Below are 17,983 nucleotides of genomic sequence, written 5' to 3'. Positions count from 1 at the left end.
ATGAGTTGGCCAAAGTATTAGAACCTGGATGCCTGAAAGTAGTGTCTTTTAGTAATTACCATCCAGACTATCCAACTTCAGAAGTTTTAAACTTCTGCTGAGCAGTATTAACTACTGATTAGCCAGCTCCCTAATTCCTGCTCCCCAATTCCTGCTCCCCACACCCTATTTTGGCTGTAATTTTTTTTTTAAAGATTTTATTTATTTATTTGACAGGGAGAGATCACAAGCAGACAGAGAGGCAGGCAGAGAGAGAGAGAGGGAAGCAGGCTCGCTGCTGAGCAGAGAGCCCGATGCGGGACTCGATCCCAGGACCCTGAGATCATGACCTGAGCCGAAGGCAGCGGCTTAACCCACTGAGCCACCCAGGCGCCCCTTGGCTGTAATTTTTACCCATACATATATATACTAAATCTAACAGAAATATATTAGTAGATATATAAGACATCCTCTTCTAATGATTTTTACTGTGAAACTCAATGGCTTACTGAACCACAGGTAGACATAGATAGAAGTTTAAGTTGAATCATGTACCAAGCTTGAGTAAAATCAGTTAGCTCCTTCAAAGCTTATCTGGGACTGACAGAAACATTTCAAGTGCTACAAAGTTAAAATACCACCCTCTCCTCCAACCCTGGAAGAATGTTTTTAGCACTTTTATTCCTTTACTTTCAGGCTTCTCTATGATTCTATGATTGAATAAATGTAAATGAAATGAAAACTTCTTTGATTAGATAAAAATGAGATCTAGTGATTCTAAAATATCTCTTCTCTGGCATGTTATATTTGGGGTCGCCAGTTTCATGACGACCAGCATGTTTACTTGTAACAATTAGTCACTTACTTAAACAATGTTACCCATTTAATTCTCTTTCTCTTTTTAAGCCTTATCATTATGCTAGCAACAGTTCTTCAGGAGAGGCTTACTTTAGAAAGGATATGCTAACTGCACCTAAGTCTTCCTCCAAAAGATAGTTTTGTTTTTTTTTTTTTTAAAGATTTTATTTATTTATTTGGCAGACAGAGATCACAAGCAGGCAGAGAGGCAGGCAGAGAGAGAGAGAGGAGGAAGCAGGCTCCCTGCCAAGCAGAGAGCCTGATGCAGGGCTCAATCCCAGAACCCTGGGATCATGACCTGAGCCGAGGGTAGAGGCCTTAACCCACTGAGCCACCCAGGCGCCCCCAAAAGATCGTTTTTGAAGAAGCTCTATACAGGTACTATTATATTTACCTCTTCTGATAAATAATTCATAGAAATGCCATAATTTCATGTAGAACAGATAGATGTATTTCAAAAATAATAATACCATCTGAAGCAACTACAATGCAGATTAAATAATTATTCAAGGAAAGAAGATCCTTGAACCAAAATTGCCATTTATACCCCCCTTCAAATATTTCTTGAATATACTCCCCGAGTTCCTAAGATAGAAAGGGAAATGAATTGGATACGGTCCTTACACTCAAGAAACTTACTATCAGGTAAGAAAGAGAGCTACAGATACAAATCGAAGACATTACAGGAAGTTAAATGTATGGATATTCATTCATTTGATTCACTTAACAACTTACTGTACATTTTCTAGATTCCAGTCTCAGACTTAGGTGTACACATTGTCTTATTTAATCTTCATAATAGGTTTATGAGGTGGGCACTATAATTCCCAATTTATGGATGAAAAGATAGTACTTAATGAAAGGTTACATTTTTTTTTTTCAAGTAATGCTATCAGTAAATTGCAGAGGTGGAATTTGACCCTGGTCTGTTTGTTTCTACTACATCATAATTAACCTCATTGTTATTTAACAATTTAAATAATAGAAGTGTGAATAAAATGTACAGAGCACGAAGAAGGGAGTGGTTAATTTTCTTCAGGTCAGTTTCTAAACAGTAACTGAGAAGACTAAGTGCCAAAAATGGTTGACTACAGCATCAGATCTGATTGACATTGTCACTAGGCAGCACTGAGCATTTCCATGAATCGTGATGGGTAGGTTTAGCAGTGTTGTGAGTATGATTCTCATATCTCTAATCCTCATTGTCATTTTCAGCTTTATTTCTGCTGTCTATGAAGGAAATTACAGATAAGAGACTCTTTTGTTGGTCTTTGATACAAAATTCTTCTATTTGTGTAGTACCGTTTTCAGAAGAAGGATATTGCAAATGAATACTGTGCAAAACTTGTAAACCCTCCTAATTTCCTCTGTTATGGCTTTTTTGCACTTTTGTTACTTATCTGTTTTCCAAGGCCTTGGGGGAATTAATATTTCCATCTTCCAGTCCTGAAATACCTGGCAACTGAAGATATTTAATAAATGTCTGTTGAATGAATGAATGAATGAATGAATGAGTGAATGAGTGACTGAATAATTTGGCAGTGTACCAAAAGTAGCATAGATAGCTAAATGTAGTCAGATGTTCAGTTTGGGTACTTGACTTGCATAGTCTTCTTACCAAAATGTAATCAAGTTTCAAAGGCTAACACCACCTATTCTGAATTAAAGAAACCATTAGATTTCTTTTGAACAAACAAAGCAATTAGTTCCTGCTCTGTATTTGTAGTTTGTGATAATGCATTTTAAATAGAGCCCATTGAATGTGTTTTTATTGGTTATTTTTCTTGTTTTTAACACTCCATTGTGTGTAAAGGGCCTCTTAGAAAATTGAAAATAAGTCTCCCCTTACTGATTTTGTCATTTTCCATTTGTCAAACATTGATTTTCTCCCCCTTTGTGCATCTAATGGAGGTTGAAATTAGCACTCTTTTTTTGTGTGTTGTTTACTTCTTATTTGTACACCACCATCATCATTTATCAAGTTGCCAGTGAGCTCTGGGGATAGTACTGGTGAGCTGACTAGTGCTCTGAAGTCCACATAAGGACTATTTTGAATAGATTCTTGCTATGGCTATAGCTCTTACCTTTAGCATTTCTTTCTGGGAAAGATTTCAAATAATAGGAGGATTTCTTCAGGAATTTTTTTTCTTCTAAAAGAAAACAATAACTAAAACTTTTCCTTTCAGCTTTATGATAATTTAGCACTGTCTGTAGACTCAAAAGAAAATGTTCAGGAGATTAAAGAACCCACCTTTATTTTTCAAGCGTATGTATGAACCCAAGGAGCCATGTATTCCCTCAGTCTTCTCTTCCTACTGTGACAGAGCCATTGGAGTGTCTGTTCTGTGCAGTTACCACTGAGATTGTGAAAAGGATATTACAGTGGACGTCAGTTGGAAAGGAAGCATCCTTCTAGTTTTCTGGGGAAGGGGCTGAGGAGTAGAGGCTTTGAGATTTGGGTATGTACTTGTGAAAACATATTCTTCTGTTAGGTTGACTGGATTGCTTATGAAATTCACTCCACACTGAGAATAAATCTAGGAGGAAATAATTTCTCCTAAGGGTAAGAATGGTAGGTTCTGAGGTAGGCCAGTTCATTCGATGGCGAGAATTAGGATGTGATAAACCTGGAAAGTGGAAGAGTGAATAGAAGAGATGCCAGCAGATACCATATTAATTAAAACAACCCACAAAACCACAGGTGTGTTTTATGTGCTTGTGATATGCACCTGTCTGCAGGGTGTGTGGCTTCCTACTTATGGTCTGGCTGTCTCAGTGAAGATCTTGATGGGTCATTGTTAGAGCACTCTCTAATAGCACATTTTGCAATGGTGAAAATATTCTGTGCTCTCTGATATGGTATCCTTTACCCAAATGTGATTATTGGACACTGAAAATATTGATAGTGTGGCTGAGAAATGAATTTTTAATGTTTTTAATCTTAATTAAAATTAAATTTGAATAGACACGTCTTTCTAGTGGCTACTATATTGGACAGTGCAGTGAACCTACACTGATTGAAAGGGTCATGACAGCTTTTCTTTTCTTTTTAAGTTAGGTTTCCCCAAAGTATCAAGACCTAAGACTTGTTTTCTGCACTACGTACAGGTATTGTGCTCAGTACTGATTATGTAACGATAAACAAGGTACGGTCTGTGTCCTAGAAGTCTTATAGCCTAGTGCTTTCTGACAACACCAGGTTGTCTCCTGAGGATGCTGAATGATAATAATAGTGTTATAATACCTGCCTTATTCTATTCAGAATCCTTGAGGTGTGCTTACTAGAGAAATACTTATTAAATCACTTCTTTTTGCATACATAATTTATACATTTTAAAGCTTTATTTAGGTAAAATATGTATATGGTTTTGACATTCCAGACCTGATTTTATCCTTCTATCCTCACATATTATCAAGTCTGAAAAACTAGCCAAATGAACCAACATGGTGTAGTTGGAATGAGCATGGGTGTTGGAGTCAAGATCTGGATTTAAATTCTGCCTCAGCTGCTATTCAGCTTTGTGCCTGGAGCATTTCACCTACACTCTTCAAGCCTGTTTCCTCTTCCTCTTTTTTTTTTTTAAATAAAGATTTTATTTATTTATCTGACAGACAGAGATCACAAGTAGGCAGAGAGGCAGGCAGAGAGAGAGAGAGGAGGAAGCAGGTTCCCTGCTGAGCAGAGAGCCCCATGTGGGGCTCGATCCCAGAACCCTGGGATCATGACCTGAGCCGAAGGCAGAGGCTTTAACCCACTGAGCCACCCAGGTGCCCCTCCTCTTCCTCTTAATAATATCTTTCTTATAGGGTGACTGAAAGGATTAAATGAGACAGTGTAAAGAAATTAACTGGAACAAGAGTGATAGCTAACATTTAATATACACTCATCAGGCACTCAACATAGTTCCAGGCATCACTTCATCTAGTCTTTCCATCAATACCGTGAAGGTACTATTGTTATTAATATTTTTTAGGTGAGGAAACTAAACCACAGAGATATTCATGGTCCCTCGCACATAGTGAGTGCTCAATGGTTGTTTTGTTGTTGTTGTTGTTGTCATTATTACTGTACTGGTGGTTTCCAGTGGTTAAACACTCATACAGGCAGAGATAGCCAGTCAGACATTAAATAGTGTTGTAAATTTATTTTTGTAGTTCAATCTGATATTTGTCAGTTTCTGCTTTTCCCCAGTTACACTTACTATTATGTCTCCTCCTTTTATAAACTGGAGTCTGGGCTGGATTAATAGCATATCGCAAAGGTAGATGATATCACATATGATGTCTGTAATAAACCAATAGTGTGTGTTGTCCGGTGTTTGATATGGAAAGACGAAGCGCAGTGGTATAAGCCAGCAGTTCCAGTTATAAGCAATGGTGACGAGCAGGAGCCACAGGAGATAGTGTCGATCTAGAAAAATCCAAATGGCATGTAACAAGCATTAAAATAATTCTCTTGCTTAGTTTGGCAACATTGGAGCCCTTTCATCTGGAGCTAAGCAAATTGTTGTAAGAGGGTCTATTAAAATTCAGTGCAATTCTGACTCTACAGTAGAAAGCACTGAGCTTTACAAGGCTTGTTGAGTGATCTTACAGCTCTTCTGACAGTGGACAGAGGCGTTCTCTTGTTGACAAGTGGCCTTTCTGGGTCTGTCCCTACAAGTAACTGTGCTACACGGATCAAGGAAGAAGAGACCCAGGGAATTCAGACATGTCCTATTTGGATAGCTGCAGCAGCAGGCATTTTGTGCATCAGTAGTTAAGCTGCAGGATCACCCAGGAAGGTAGACAAAAAGCCTTTTTTGTGGCTTTTTGTCTACATCTTGCCGAGTATGGCTGACCTAGAGAGGGCAGAGAATCAGCCCATTAAGGCAGTCTATGTCCTTTCACACATTGCTTTCTTCCACCCAAGGGAGGCCACAGGAAAGGATTTGTTCAGTTAGAATAATCAAACAACATGAAGGCATGGAAGAAGACAGGCACTTCATAATGACTTTTTGGGGGAAGGGTGTCAGTGTACATATCAATGAATGCTTTGGGACTTTCTTTTCAAAGGTAATTATGGGCGGCATAGACCCTGGACTGCCTTTTATTTTTATTAATCAATCAATTAATCAATCACTTATCTATTTTGATGATTATACATTTACTTTATTCCTCATTATCCTGGCATGCCCTTTAAAAACAGGCAGGAATATTTTATCTCTTCCCTTCACCAGAGAGGGGCAAACAATCCATTGCATATTTAATATAGTTTAAATTCTGCTTTCTAGATGGATTCAGGATGTGGGCTTGGAGAAATGGAAGCCATCTGTGACTTTGGGTTACAGGGGTTTTGGTAATATCTAGCCCTCCCACTGGAATAGTCTACCCTTTGATGGTACCTGTGTATGAATCTATGCTTCTTGGAAGTCTAATTCGTTTTAGGTACTCTGTCAGAGGCATCTTCTGGAATTTAAAACACAGTATGTGATAGTAATGTTCTTCTTTTAGCTTAGCATTACTTTCTTGTGTTGATGGTATAGCTGTGGGCTTTGCTTTATAGGGAAAAAAAGAACACATTTTTAAGAGATTAGGTTAGCTTAATGAGAAAAGCTTGGATTTCTCGAAATCAGAACACTTCAGAATCTTTCCTTCTCAATTTAGGTAGATAAGGTGTGTTATGACTTTGAAAATAGCTACATTAATGACAATATCCAGGTAATAAAAACACTGAACTTTGGAAATAAACAGCAAATTTAAAGCTTCCCAGTAAATTATCCCAAAGGTGTTACAAATAGCATATTTTAATTAATTAATTTAAAGTAATCTCTAGGGGCACGCAGGTGGTTCAGCTGGTTAAGCGTCTGCCTTTGGTTATGATCCTGATCATCAGATCATGATCCCAGGGTCTTGGGATTGAGCTGCATGTCAGGCTCCCCGCTCAGTGGGGGGCCTGCTTCTCTCTCACTCTCTCTCTGCCTTTCTTTCTGCTTATGTGTACTCTCTCTGTCTCTCTCTCTCAAAGGAAAAAGAAAGAGAGAAAGAAAGAAAGAAAGAAAGAAAGAAAGAAAGAGAAATCTCTACACTCAATTTGGCGCTCAAACTCAACCCCAAGATCAAGATTTGCATACTGTACTGACTGAGCCAGCCAGGCACCCCCAAATTAGGATATTTTAAATACAAGTTAATTCTTACATATTTTGTAGCAAAAATAAAGTTAGAATCCTTTAGATTTACATTGAAAAGAATCATTACAAATGTATATCATGCCACAGGTTTTAGTTTCATGCCTCTTTAGTTTCACACAAATCTTTCAAGTTATGCATAAAGCTCAAAATATTTTTTTAACTTGTCTTTATCAAAATATAATGACTGATTATTATAGCTTCGTCTTTTAAAAAAGAAAATACATAATATATATAATTACAAATATATTATTATATAGATGTATATAATGTATACTATATAGTATGTATATATATACTATATGATACATAGTTTATTTTAAAAATCCCTTTTATCTTATACAGAATTATAAGGAAACCCTCAGCTCCATCTTATATAATTAATAGTTTGATTCTTAACTGCTATCAAACAACAAAATTTTCTTCTATTTTTATCTATACATATATAAATATTTTTACAAAGATATAACCATTATATATTATTTTTGTGGTCTGCTTTATTGTACTTATTAATTTTTCATAATGATATTTCTGCAATTACTAGGGAGGCTGATAATTGCCCTAGTCTGCCATGTGATTTGTTGATGTTCTTTGCTATGTTGTGTATTAAGGTTGTGTTGTATTTTTATAAGTGCTTTGTATATCAGGGGTATTTTTAAAAGATTTTATTTATTTATTTGACAGAGAGAGAGAGAGAACACACATGCCTACAAGCAGGGGGAATGGGAGAGGGAGAAGTACTCTCTGCTGAGCAGGGAGTCCAATGCAGGCCTTGATCCCAGGACACTGGGATCATGACCTAAGCAGAAGGCAGATGACATTAATTGACTGAACCACCCAGGCACCCCTATCAGGGGTATTCTTAATTAATATTTACAATAAAACTTGCCATAGCAGATACTGTTGTTGCTTTGCTTATATACCATGAGCAAAGCAACACCTGGTCTAAAGGTCCTGTGCAGAGGGCTCTGCATGTCAGTCTCCCTCAGCATTTTTTCTCAGATGGCTTGCTTAAAGTGCTGGAGAGTTAGCAACATGCCCCAACCATAACCCTTAACTAATGGAAAACAGGAGTTGGTGGAATGATACCCCGGCCACTTCCTCCAAAATACATAAAGAACTTACACAACTCAACATCAAAAAACCAAACAATCCAATTAAAACATGGGCAGAAGATTTGAATAGACAATTTTCCAAAGAAGACATACAGATGGTCAATAGTCACATGAAAAGATGTTCCACATCACTCAGCATCAGGGAAATAGAAATCAAAACCACAATGAGATACCACCTCACATCAGTCAAAATGGCTAGTATCAAAAAAGACAAGAAATAGCAAGTGTTGGCAAGGCTGTGAAGAAAAAAGAATCCTCGTGCACTGTTGGTGGGAATGTTAATTTGTGCAACCAACTGTGGGAAACAGTGGGGAGGCTTCTCAGGAGAATTTTTAAGTGTGATCCAGTTTTTTAGCTGGATCAAGTCTGAAGGCCCACAGAAGAAGCCCTCTCATTAATACATCTTCATTGTCTTAACTCTTGTCTCCATCTTTCTTGTCTGCTTTCACCTTCCTGGATCACCCTCAGTATAAACTATTTGCACCTAAGTCATTGTCTCAGGGTCTGCTCTTGGGGAACACAAACTAAGACGTTTGTAAAATACATGTCCCCTCATAACCTCTTTCTTTCCAGTACTTCGAGGTAACAATCCTTACCAGTTTGGGGGCTGGCTTCAGGTGACGATATATCTCCTTCTACCAACTTTTTCTTGTAGAGCATTGTTCTTTGACGCATCCTTTTCACCAAGTTGTGTAGCTGGGCATCAGCATACTCATTTATAACAGGGGCTCCAAGTGGTTTGCTTTTTGGACTAAATGAGGGAAAAAATGGTAGTAAAGATGGATCCATGCAGAGATATATACAGGGAAGAGATTAAGTTTTTTCACCCTCATTATAGACCCTATGTTATTATCTGCTCCTTTCTGCAACTGAAGAGAAAAATTCAAAAATTAAGTTTGATGGAAATAGTACTGATGGAATGCAGATTTGCTAGTGAAATATTAGAATCCACAAACAGTAAATGTCCATTCTTTATAATATTAGATCTTGATGAGTAGGATTCTGCTATTAAATTGTATTATTAGAAGAAAAGAAACTTCACCTGGCATGGTAGGCAGAATTCTAAGATGGCCCCTTGGTGTACATATCTTGCATAATTTTGGAGACAATAAATATGGTGGATTTTACTCTCATAATTAGTTTGTGTTATATGGCTCAGTAGACTTCAAGGTAAGAAATTTATACAAATGGGCCTGATGTAATCAGATAAGCCCTTTAAAAGCAGAGAGTTTCTCCAGCTAGTGACAGAGCAGAAAGTCAGAAGTTTGAAGCATAAGGGAAATCTCACTTGAGAGAAATTCTCCATTTTTGGATTTGGAGAACAAAGGAGCCCCCTGATAAGATTACATGAAGTCTCTAGGAGCTGAGAGTGATTGATCCCTGGTTAGCTGATAACAAGAAAACAAGAAAAAAAAAAAAAAAAGAAAGAAAACAAGAACCTCAGTCCTACAAACACAAGGAATTGAATTATGCCAATTATTTGAATGAACTTGGAAGTGGATTCTTCTCTGGCACCTGCAGGTGAGAGCCCAGCCTGGCCTGGCTGACACCTTGATTTCACCTGTGTGAGCCCTAAAACAGAGCACCCAGAGTCACTCAGACCTTTGATCTACAGAAGTGTGAGGTACTAAATAGACATTAAATCATGAAGTTTGTAATAATTTCTTTCTTTTTTTAATTATTATTTTTATTTTTTAATAAACATATAATGTATTTTTAGCCCCAGGGGTACAGGTCTGTAAATCGCCAGGCTTACACACTTCACAGCACTCACCACAGCACACCCGCCCCTCCAATGTCCATAACCTCACCACCGTCTCCCTCTCCCCTCCCCCCAGCAACCCTCAGTTTGTTCTGTGAGATTAAGAGTCTCTTATGGTTTGTCTGTAATAATTTCTTATGTGGCGATAGAAAATGAGTATATCTAGTATGTGTTAATCCAATTCCCTTCTAAGAAAACATACAAACAGATTAGTATGAGGTATAATATATCAACTGGTATAATTCATAGGGATCTGAATTCCCTCACAGGTTTTCCTCAGACTTTTTTTTTTTTTAATTTCTTTTCAGTGTAACAGTATTCATTGTTTTTGCACAACACCCAGTGCTCCATGCAATACGTGTCTTCCCTAATACCCACCACCTTATTCCCCCAACCTCCCACCCCCCGCCCCTTCAAGACCCTCAGGTTGTTTTTCAGAGTCCATAGTCTCTCATGGTTCAACTCCCCTTCCAATTTCCCTCAACTCCCTTCTCCTCTCCATCTCCCCATGTCCTCCATGTTATTTCTTATGCTCCACAAATAAGTGAAACCATATGATACTTGACTCTCTCTGCTTGACTTATTTCACTCAGCATAATCTCTTCCAGTCCCGTCCATGTTGCTACAAAAGTTGGGTATTCATCTTTTCTGATAGAGGCATAATACTCCATAGTGTATACGGACCACATGTTCCTTATCCATTCGTCCGTTGAAGGGCATCTTGGTTCTTTCCAGAGTTTGGCGACTGTGGCCACTGCTGCTATAAACATTGGAGTACAGATGGCCCTTCTTTTCACTACATCTGTATCTTTGGGGTAAATACCCAGTAGTGCAATTGCAGGGTCATAGGGAAGCTCTATTTTTAATTTCTTGAGGAATCTCCACACTGTTCTCCAAAGTGGCTGCACCAACTTGCATTCCCACCAACAGTGGAAGAGGGTTCCCCTTTCCCCACATCCTCTCCAACACATGTTGTTTCCTGTCTTGCTAATTTTGGTCATTCTAACTGGTGTCAGGCGGTATCTCAATGTGGTTTTAATTTGAATCTCCCTGATGGCTAGTGATGATGAACAAATAATAGAAGAGAGAAGAACCACATGGTCCTCTCAATTGATGTAGAAAAAGCATTTGACAAAATCCAGCATCTGTTCCTGATTAAAACCCTTCAAAGTATAGGGATAGAGGGTACATTCCTGAACTTATAAAATCTATCTATGAAAGACCCACAGCAAAATATCATCCTCAATGGGAAAAATCTGGCAGCCTTCCCGTTGAGATCAGGAACACGACAAGGATGCCCACTCTCACCACTCTTGTTCAACATAGTATTAGAAGTCCTAGGAACAGCAATCAGACAACAAAGAGAAATAAAATGTATCCAAATTGGCAATGAAGAAATCAAACTCTCTCTCTTCGCAGATGACATGATTCTTTATATGGAAAACCCAAAAGACTCCACCCCCAAACTACTAGAACTCATACAGCAATTCAGTAATGTGGCAGGATACAAAGTCAATGTGCAGAAATCAGTGGCTTTCTTATTCACTAAAAATGAAAATACAGAAAAGGAAATTAGAAAATCGATTCCATTTACTATAGCACCAAGAACCATATGATACCTGGGAATAAACCTAACCAAAGAGGTAAAGGATCCATACTCGAGGAGCTACAGAACACTCATGAAAGAAATTGAAGAAGACATGAAAAGATGGAAGATCATTCCATGCTCTTGGATCGGAAGAATAAACATTGTTAAAATGTCTATACTTCCTAGAACAATCTATACATTTAATGCCATTCCGATCAAAATTCCACTGGTATTTTTCAAAGAGCTGGAGCAAATAATCCTAAAATTTGTATGGAATCAGAAGAGATCCCGAATTGCTAAGGAAATGTTGAAAAACAAAAACAAAACTGGCGGCATCGGGTTACCTGATTTCAAGCTTTACTACAAAGCTGTGATCACCAAGACAGCATGGTAGTGGCATAAAAACAGACACATAGACCAGTGGAACAGAGTAGAGAGCCCAGATATGGACCCTCAACTTTATGGTCAAATAATCTTCGACAAAACAGGAAAAAATATACAGTGGAAAAAAGACAGTCTCTTCAATAAATGGTGCTGGGAAAACTGGACAGCGATATGAAGAAGAATGAAACTCGACCATTCTCTTACACCGTACACAAAGATAAACTCGAAATGGATAAAAGACCTCAACGTGAGAAAGGAATCCAGCAGAATCCTAGAGAAGAACATAGGCAGTAACCTCTTCGATATCAGCCACAGCAACTTCTTTCAAGATATGTCTCCAAAGGCAAAGGAAACAAAAGCAAAAATGAACTTTTGGGACTTCATCAAGATCAAAAGCTTCTGCACAGCAAAAGAAACAGTCAAGAAAACAAAGAGGAAACCGACGGAATGGGAGAAGATATTCACAAATGACAGTACAGACAAAAGATTGATATCCAGGATCTATAAAGAACTCCTCAAACTCAACACACACAAAACAGATAATCATATCAAAAAATGGGCAGAAGATATGAACAGACACTTCTCCAATGAAGACATACAAATGGCTATCAGACACATGAAAAAATGTTCATCATCACTTTCCTCAGACTTCTAACTCACTCTCTACCTTTCTTCTGAAGTCTGATACCTTGTCTACACAGGCCCACATAGGTTCTAATCCATTCTTACTTCCTTGCATTCATATCTGCCCTTTCCATTTCTTTTTTTTTAAAGATTTTATTTATTTATTTGACAGACAAGAGATCATAAGTAGGCGAAGAGGCAGGCAGAGAGTGAGATGAGAGGAAGCAGGCTCCCTGCTGAGCAGACAGCCTGATGTGGGGCTGGATCCCATCACCCTGGGATCATGACCTGAGCTGAAGGCAGAGGCTTTAACCCACTGAGCCACCCAGGCGCCCCTGCCCTTTCCATTTCACTTCTAAACTGGAACCCATGGGGTTCACATTGGAACTGGTTAATCTGTGGGTTGTATTTAAAGAGGACCTTAATATGAGCCCCTCTCCACTAGTCTCCATTCTCTACCCAGTAGAGATTCCCATACCATTACTGTGTCTCTCCTCCCTTCTTATTATAGTATAATTTATGCTCTTTTAAAAGTTCTGCTTCATCATTGAGAGTCTTCAAGCATGTCACACTAAGAGCTTTATAAGCGTTCTCAAGAATGGTGAAGACTGAGATGCAATGGAAGAAAAATCCAATATATTTTTGAAAATATAGAAGTAGGAAGACATTAGGTCTTCAAAACTGGAAATTTTTTTTTCTGATTAAGAAATGTCATATATATCATTTTACTATTTCTTCTTAAACTCTTAGCATGCCTAGCAGTTTATTCATCCATCAATTTTACTGATTTCTTCTTAAACTCTTAGCATGCCTAGGAGTTTACTCATCCATCAAGCAGTTATTGAGTTTTTACCTTACATACTGGAATAAAAAGATGAGTTAGATGGGGACTAACCCTGTGGATGCTCATAGTTTAATGTGATGTGATGTGACTAGAACAGAATGTGTACATGCAGGAAGCCAGGTAGCAGGGATGGTGGAAGTGGCGGTATGGAAAGATGAGTGGAATCAGGTTATGATGTTTCTGTATGATCTACTTATGAGTTTGGACATTAACCTGTAAGGTAATGGGAGCCAATGCAGAGTATTGAGCAAATGAAGGGTATGAGAAGATATTTTTGGAGATGTAGCAATAGGGCCAGAGTTAAAGAGGAGAAGTGTAAATGCATGGAAACAAGGAAAGAGTTGAATGGATTAAGTTAGAACTGATAACGGAAAAGGAGAGGGACTAAAGAAATAATTTAGAGGCAGAAATGAAAGGAGTTGAACTTTCTGGGTCTTTTGGATAAATCCAAATAAGGAATCAAGAATAACTTCTAAGTTTCTATTACTAGAGTCTAGATTTATGAAGATGACATTAATATAAAAAGGAATTTAGAAAGGAGATGTTTGTATATAGTGGGTATGTTGAAAAATGACTTTTCTTGTATGTATACATTTAATTCAAAGCATTTGTAGGACATTGTGTGATAGGACCTTGATTGTGCTACTGAGGACATATTTGGAAATCCAATTCTTATGACAAAACCTTGGTGGTCATCAATGTATATGGGATGCTTGAAGAGATGAATGTAGATGGCATCATCATAGACTGAATTTCTCAAGGTCAGTAACTATGTGTGTTTACTTTATACTCCCCAAGACCTACAACAAGATAGGCTTTAATAAATCTTTATTGAATAAATAAACCCACTACCTCCAACCTTTTGTATGACCTTATGTGATGTGTCTCAGTGCACTAAAAAAAATGTGTAAGAAGTGAAGTTGAGAGCTGGTGGATCATTAACTGAAAAGCCAGGTATCCAAACTGTTAAAATGTCTAACTCAAGCCTTAATAAGCATGTTTTTTCTTTTCCTGAATCATCGATAAGCCCTAATTGACCATATAATTGCCATTTAATCACACTAGTTTTTACTGTGCAAACCTAGCTCATGATTAAAATGATTAAAACGCTGAAAATTATATTAGAAAGCATGCCTGCATTTTAAATGCATAGCTGTATTTCAACAGCTATATATTTTTCTTTTTTGTATTAGCTGAACATTAATATGAACATTAATATGTCAATTTATTTCATCTTTTTTTCTCATATAGAGTAATCCCTGTTCATCTTCTCCCTTACCTACATATACACAGAAGATATGAATGTATTTTTTCTTGAGGTAATTTTGTGACTGAATGAAAAAAGGCAAAAAAAGAAGAAGAAACTTTTATTTTCATGTGATAAAAAAACAAATGAGGGTAGAAGAGAGAAGTAATGACTATGCCTTATGTAACTATGCTTCATTTGAGTGATATTTGATATTTCTTATTCATATTACTAACAGTAATTTTTGAAGAATTATTCCTCATAATTCCTTAATGAACCATATTTTACATAAATGTGCAAACATTATATAAATTTTGGTAAAGAAAAATGGAGGGAAAATCTTACTGAAACTATTATTGAGATGAGTGAGGCTTTTAAAATTTGTTTATGTATCTATGGAAGAAAAAAATTAGAATGATATTTGTTCTTCTAATTTTTTTGATAAGAGTATAGAGAACTCATTTAAAAAAAGAGCTGATTAAAAAAATAGTATCACGGTAGTCCTCATTTCTTGAAATTCAATTAGAAAAAAAAAGAAATTCAATTAGAGATATAGGCCAAAAAAATTATATATTTGACAATTGTTCTTGGGTTGCAGGAGCTTTTGCTTCTCCAGGGCAAATACATCATAGTAATATTGGGATGGGTTAGAAGTAGGTCTCTCTTTTGCAAAACAGGAGAAAATCCATTGTGAAAGGGGAGATAGGAAAGGGAAACTTGTGGTCTGTGGGTGTACTCAGGATATCAGTTTTAAGAAAGAATACCTAAGTAAGATGTGGATCTTGAAATTGATTCTTTTAAAACTATCTGTGTGTTTTTAAGACTCTTGGATAGTTTTCATGTACACTCAGTGATACATGCGCTCTAGCTTCAACTTGTTGCTTTAGTATAATACAAAGGGATGACTTCTTTTGACGAGGTAAAATGGATGGTTGTGGTCAGGGATGATTTCACCATGAAAGATGAATGGCACTTTGATAATATAAAGGGAAAATATTCAACTCAAAGGATACAGCTGGAGAAAAAGTGTATCAGTTGCTGCTCTATAGAGCATTTTAACATAAAATCCCAAATTACCCATGATTTGGTTTGAAAGATTAGTTGAGAACAATGGAGAAGCAGAGTAAGATTCTAAGCAGGAGAGGGACAGTATTAGCTATATTTAAAAAAATAATGGAAAAAAGAAAGATGATTATTAGTTGTGGTGTGGAAGAAGTCTGAGTTGAAGAAAGGAGAGAGCTGAGTTAAAATATATGGGTTAATATAACAGTGGAAATTTCAAGTTTTATTGGTGGACTACATTGAATGGTGTTCTGCCAAAATTCATTTCCAACTGGAGCCTCAGATTGTGACCTTATTTGAAAATAAGGTCTTTACAAATGTAACTAAGTTAAGATGAAGTCATACTGCAGTTGGGTGGGCCCTTAATCTAATGACTGGTATCTTTTTTTTTTTAAGATTTTATTTATTTATTTGATAGAGAGTGAGAGAGAGAGACAGTGCATAAGCTGGGCAGAGAGGGACAGTGAAAGGGGGAGAAGCAGGTTCCCTGCTGAGCAGGGAGACCTATGCAGAACTCTATCCCAGGACTCTGGGATCATGACCTGAGCCAAAGGCAGCTGCTCAACTGATGAGCCACCCAGGTGCCCCTGACAGGTGGTGTCTTTACAGAAGACCAAGCAAAGGCAGGGAGGAGACACATAGGGAGAACACCATGTGACAGTGGAGGCAGAGATTGGGGTGATGAACCACAAATCAAGGAACACCAAGGATTAATGGCAACCAGCAAAAGCTAGGAGAAGGGTGTGGAACAGTTTCTCCCTCAGACTTCAGAAGGACCAAATTCGTAGGCACCTGAATTTCTATAGGCTTGTATAGGCTTGTAGCCTATAGAACTGTGAGGGGATAAACTTCTGTTGTTTCAAGCCACTCAGTTTATGGCCATTTGTTGTGGCAACCCTTGGAAGTTAGCAAAGTGGGTGACTGTGATGTTGCATGGGCAACTTGGATGGAGGTCTATGTTGTAAGATAACTACAAATTCGCTCAATTCAGTATATGTCTGTGGATGAACAAATTATTTTTTTTCCATTTTATTTATTTTTTCAGCGTAACAGTATTCATTCTTTTTGCACAACACCCAGTGCTCCATGCAAAACGTGCCCTCCCCATTACCCACCACCTGTTCCCCCAACCTCCCACCCTTGACCCTTCAAAACCCTCAGGTTGCCCCAACCTCCCACCCCTGACCCTTCAAAACCCTCAGGTTGTTTTTCAGAGTCCATAGTCTCTTATGGTTCGCCTCCCCTCCCCAATGTCCATAGCCTGCTCCCCCTCTCCCAATCCCACCTCCCCCCAGGAACCCCCAGTTTGTTTTGTGAGATTAAGAGTCATTTATGGTTTGTCTCCCTCCCAATCCCATCTTGTTTCATTTATTCTTCTCCTATCCCCCTACCCCCCCATGTTGCTTCTCCATGTCCTCATATCAGGGAGATCATATGATAGTTGTCTTTCTCCGATTGACTTATTTCTCTAAGCATGATACGCTCTAGTTCCATCCACGTCGTCGCAAATGACACACGAAAATAGATTCCAAATGGATGAAGGACCTCAATGTGAGAAAGGAATCCATCAAAATCCTTGAGGAGAATGCAGGCAGCAACCTCTTCGACCTCAGCCGTAGCAACATCTTCCTAGGAACAACGGCAAAGGCAAGGGAAGCAAGGGCAAAAATGAACTATTGGGATTTCATCAAGATCAAAAGCTTTTGCACAGCAAAGGAAACAGTTAACAAAACCAAAAGACAACTGACAGAATGGGAGAAGATATTTGCAAACGACATATCAGATAAAGGGCTAGTACCCAAAATCTATAAGGAACTTAGCAAACTCAACACCCAAAGAACAAACAATCCAATCAAGAAATGGGCAGAGGACATGAACAGACATTTCTGCAAAGAAGACATCCAGATGGCCAACAGACACATGAAAAAGTGCTCCACGTCACTCAGCATCAGGGAAATACAAATCAAAACCACAATGAGATATCACCTCACACCAGTCAGAATGGCTAAAATTAACAAGTCAGGAAATGACAGATGCTGGAGAGGATGTGGAGAAAGGGGAACCCTCCTCCACTGTTGGTGGGAATGCAAGCTGGTGCAACCACTCTGGAAAACAACATGGAGGTTCCTCAAAATGTTGAAAATAGAACTACCCTATGACCCAGCAATTGCACTACTGTGTATTTACCCTAAAGATACAAACATAGTGATCCGAAGGGGCACGTGTACCCGAATGTTTATAGCAGCAATGTCTACAATAGCCAGACTATGGAAAGAACCTAGATGTCCATCAACAGATGAATGGATCAAGAAGATGTGGTATATATACACAATGGAATACTATGCAGCCATCAA

The 17,983-nt window shown here is 38.0% G+C and overlaps 1 protein-coding gene across 1 annotated transcript in view; it reads right to left on the bottom strand.

The window, feature by feature from the left end:
• CNGB3 (cyclic nucleotide gated channel subunit beta 3) overlaps nt 1–17,983 on the bottom strand; it is a 150,759-nt gene that overhangs the window by 74,716 nt on the left and 58,060 nt on the right. The window contains exons 5-7 of the mRNA XM_046001534.1: nt 8,716–8,870; nt 6,222–6,374; nt 5,040–5,248 (exon numbers count right to left, since the gene is read on the bottom strand). Of these exons, the coding sequence (XP_045857490.1) occupies nt 5,040–5,248; nt 6,222–6,374; nt 8,716–8,870 (517 nt within the window). The remainder of the gene's footprint in view (nt 1–5,039; nt 5,249–6,221; nt 6,375–8,715; nt 8,871–17,983) is intronic.

The sequence above is a fragment of the Meles meles genome, chromosome 1 (genome assembly GCF_922984935.1).
Source record: "Meles meles chromosome 1, mMelMel3.1 paternal haplotype, whole genome shotgun sequence".
NCBI lineage: Eukaryota > Metazoa > Chordata > Mammalia > Carnivora > Mustelidae > Meles > Meles meles.
The sequence above is the reverse complement of the archived record's forward strand: the minus strand, read 5'-3'. Positions and strand labels throughout refer to the sequence as shown.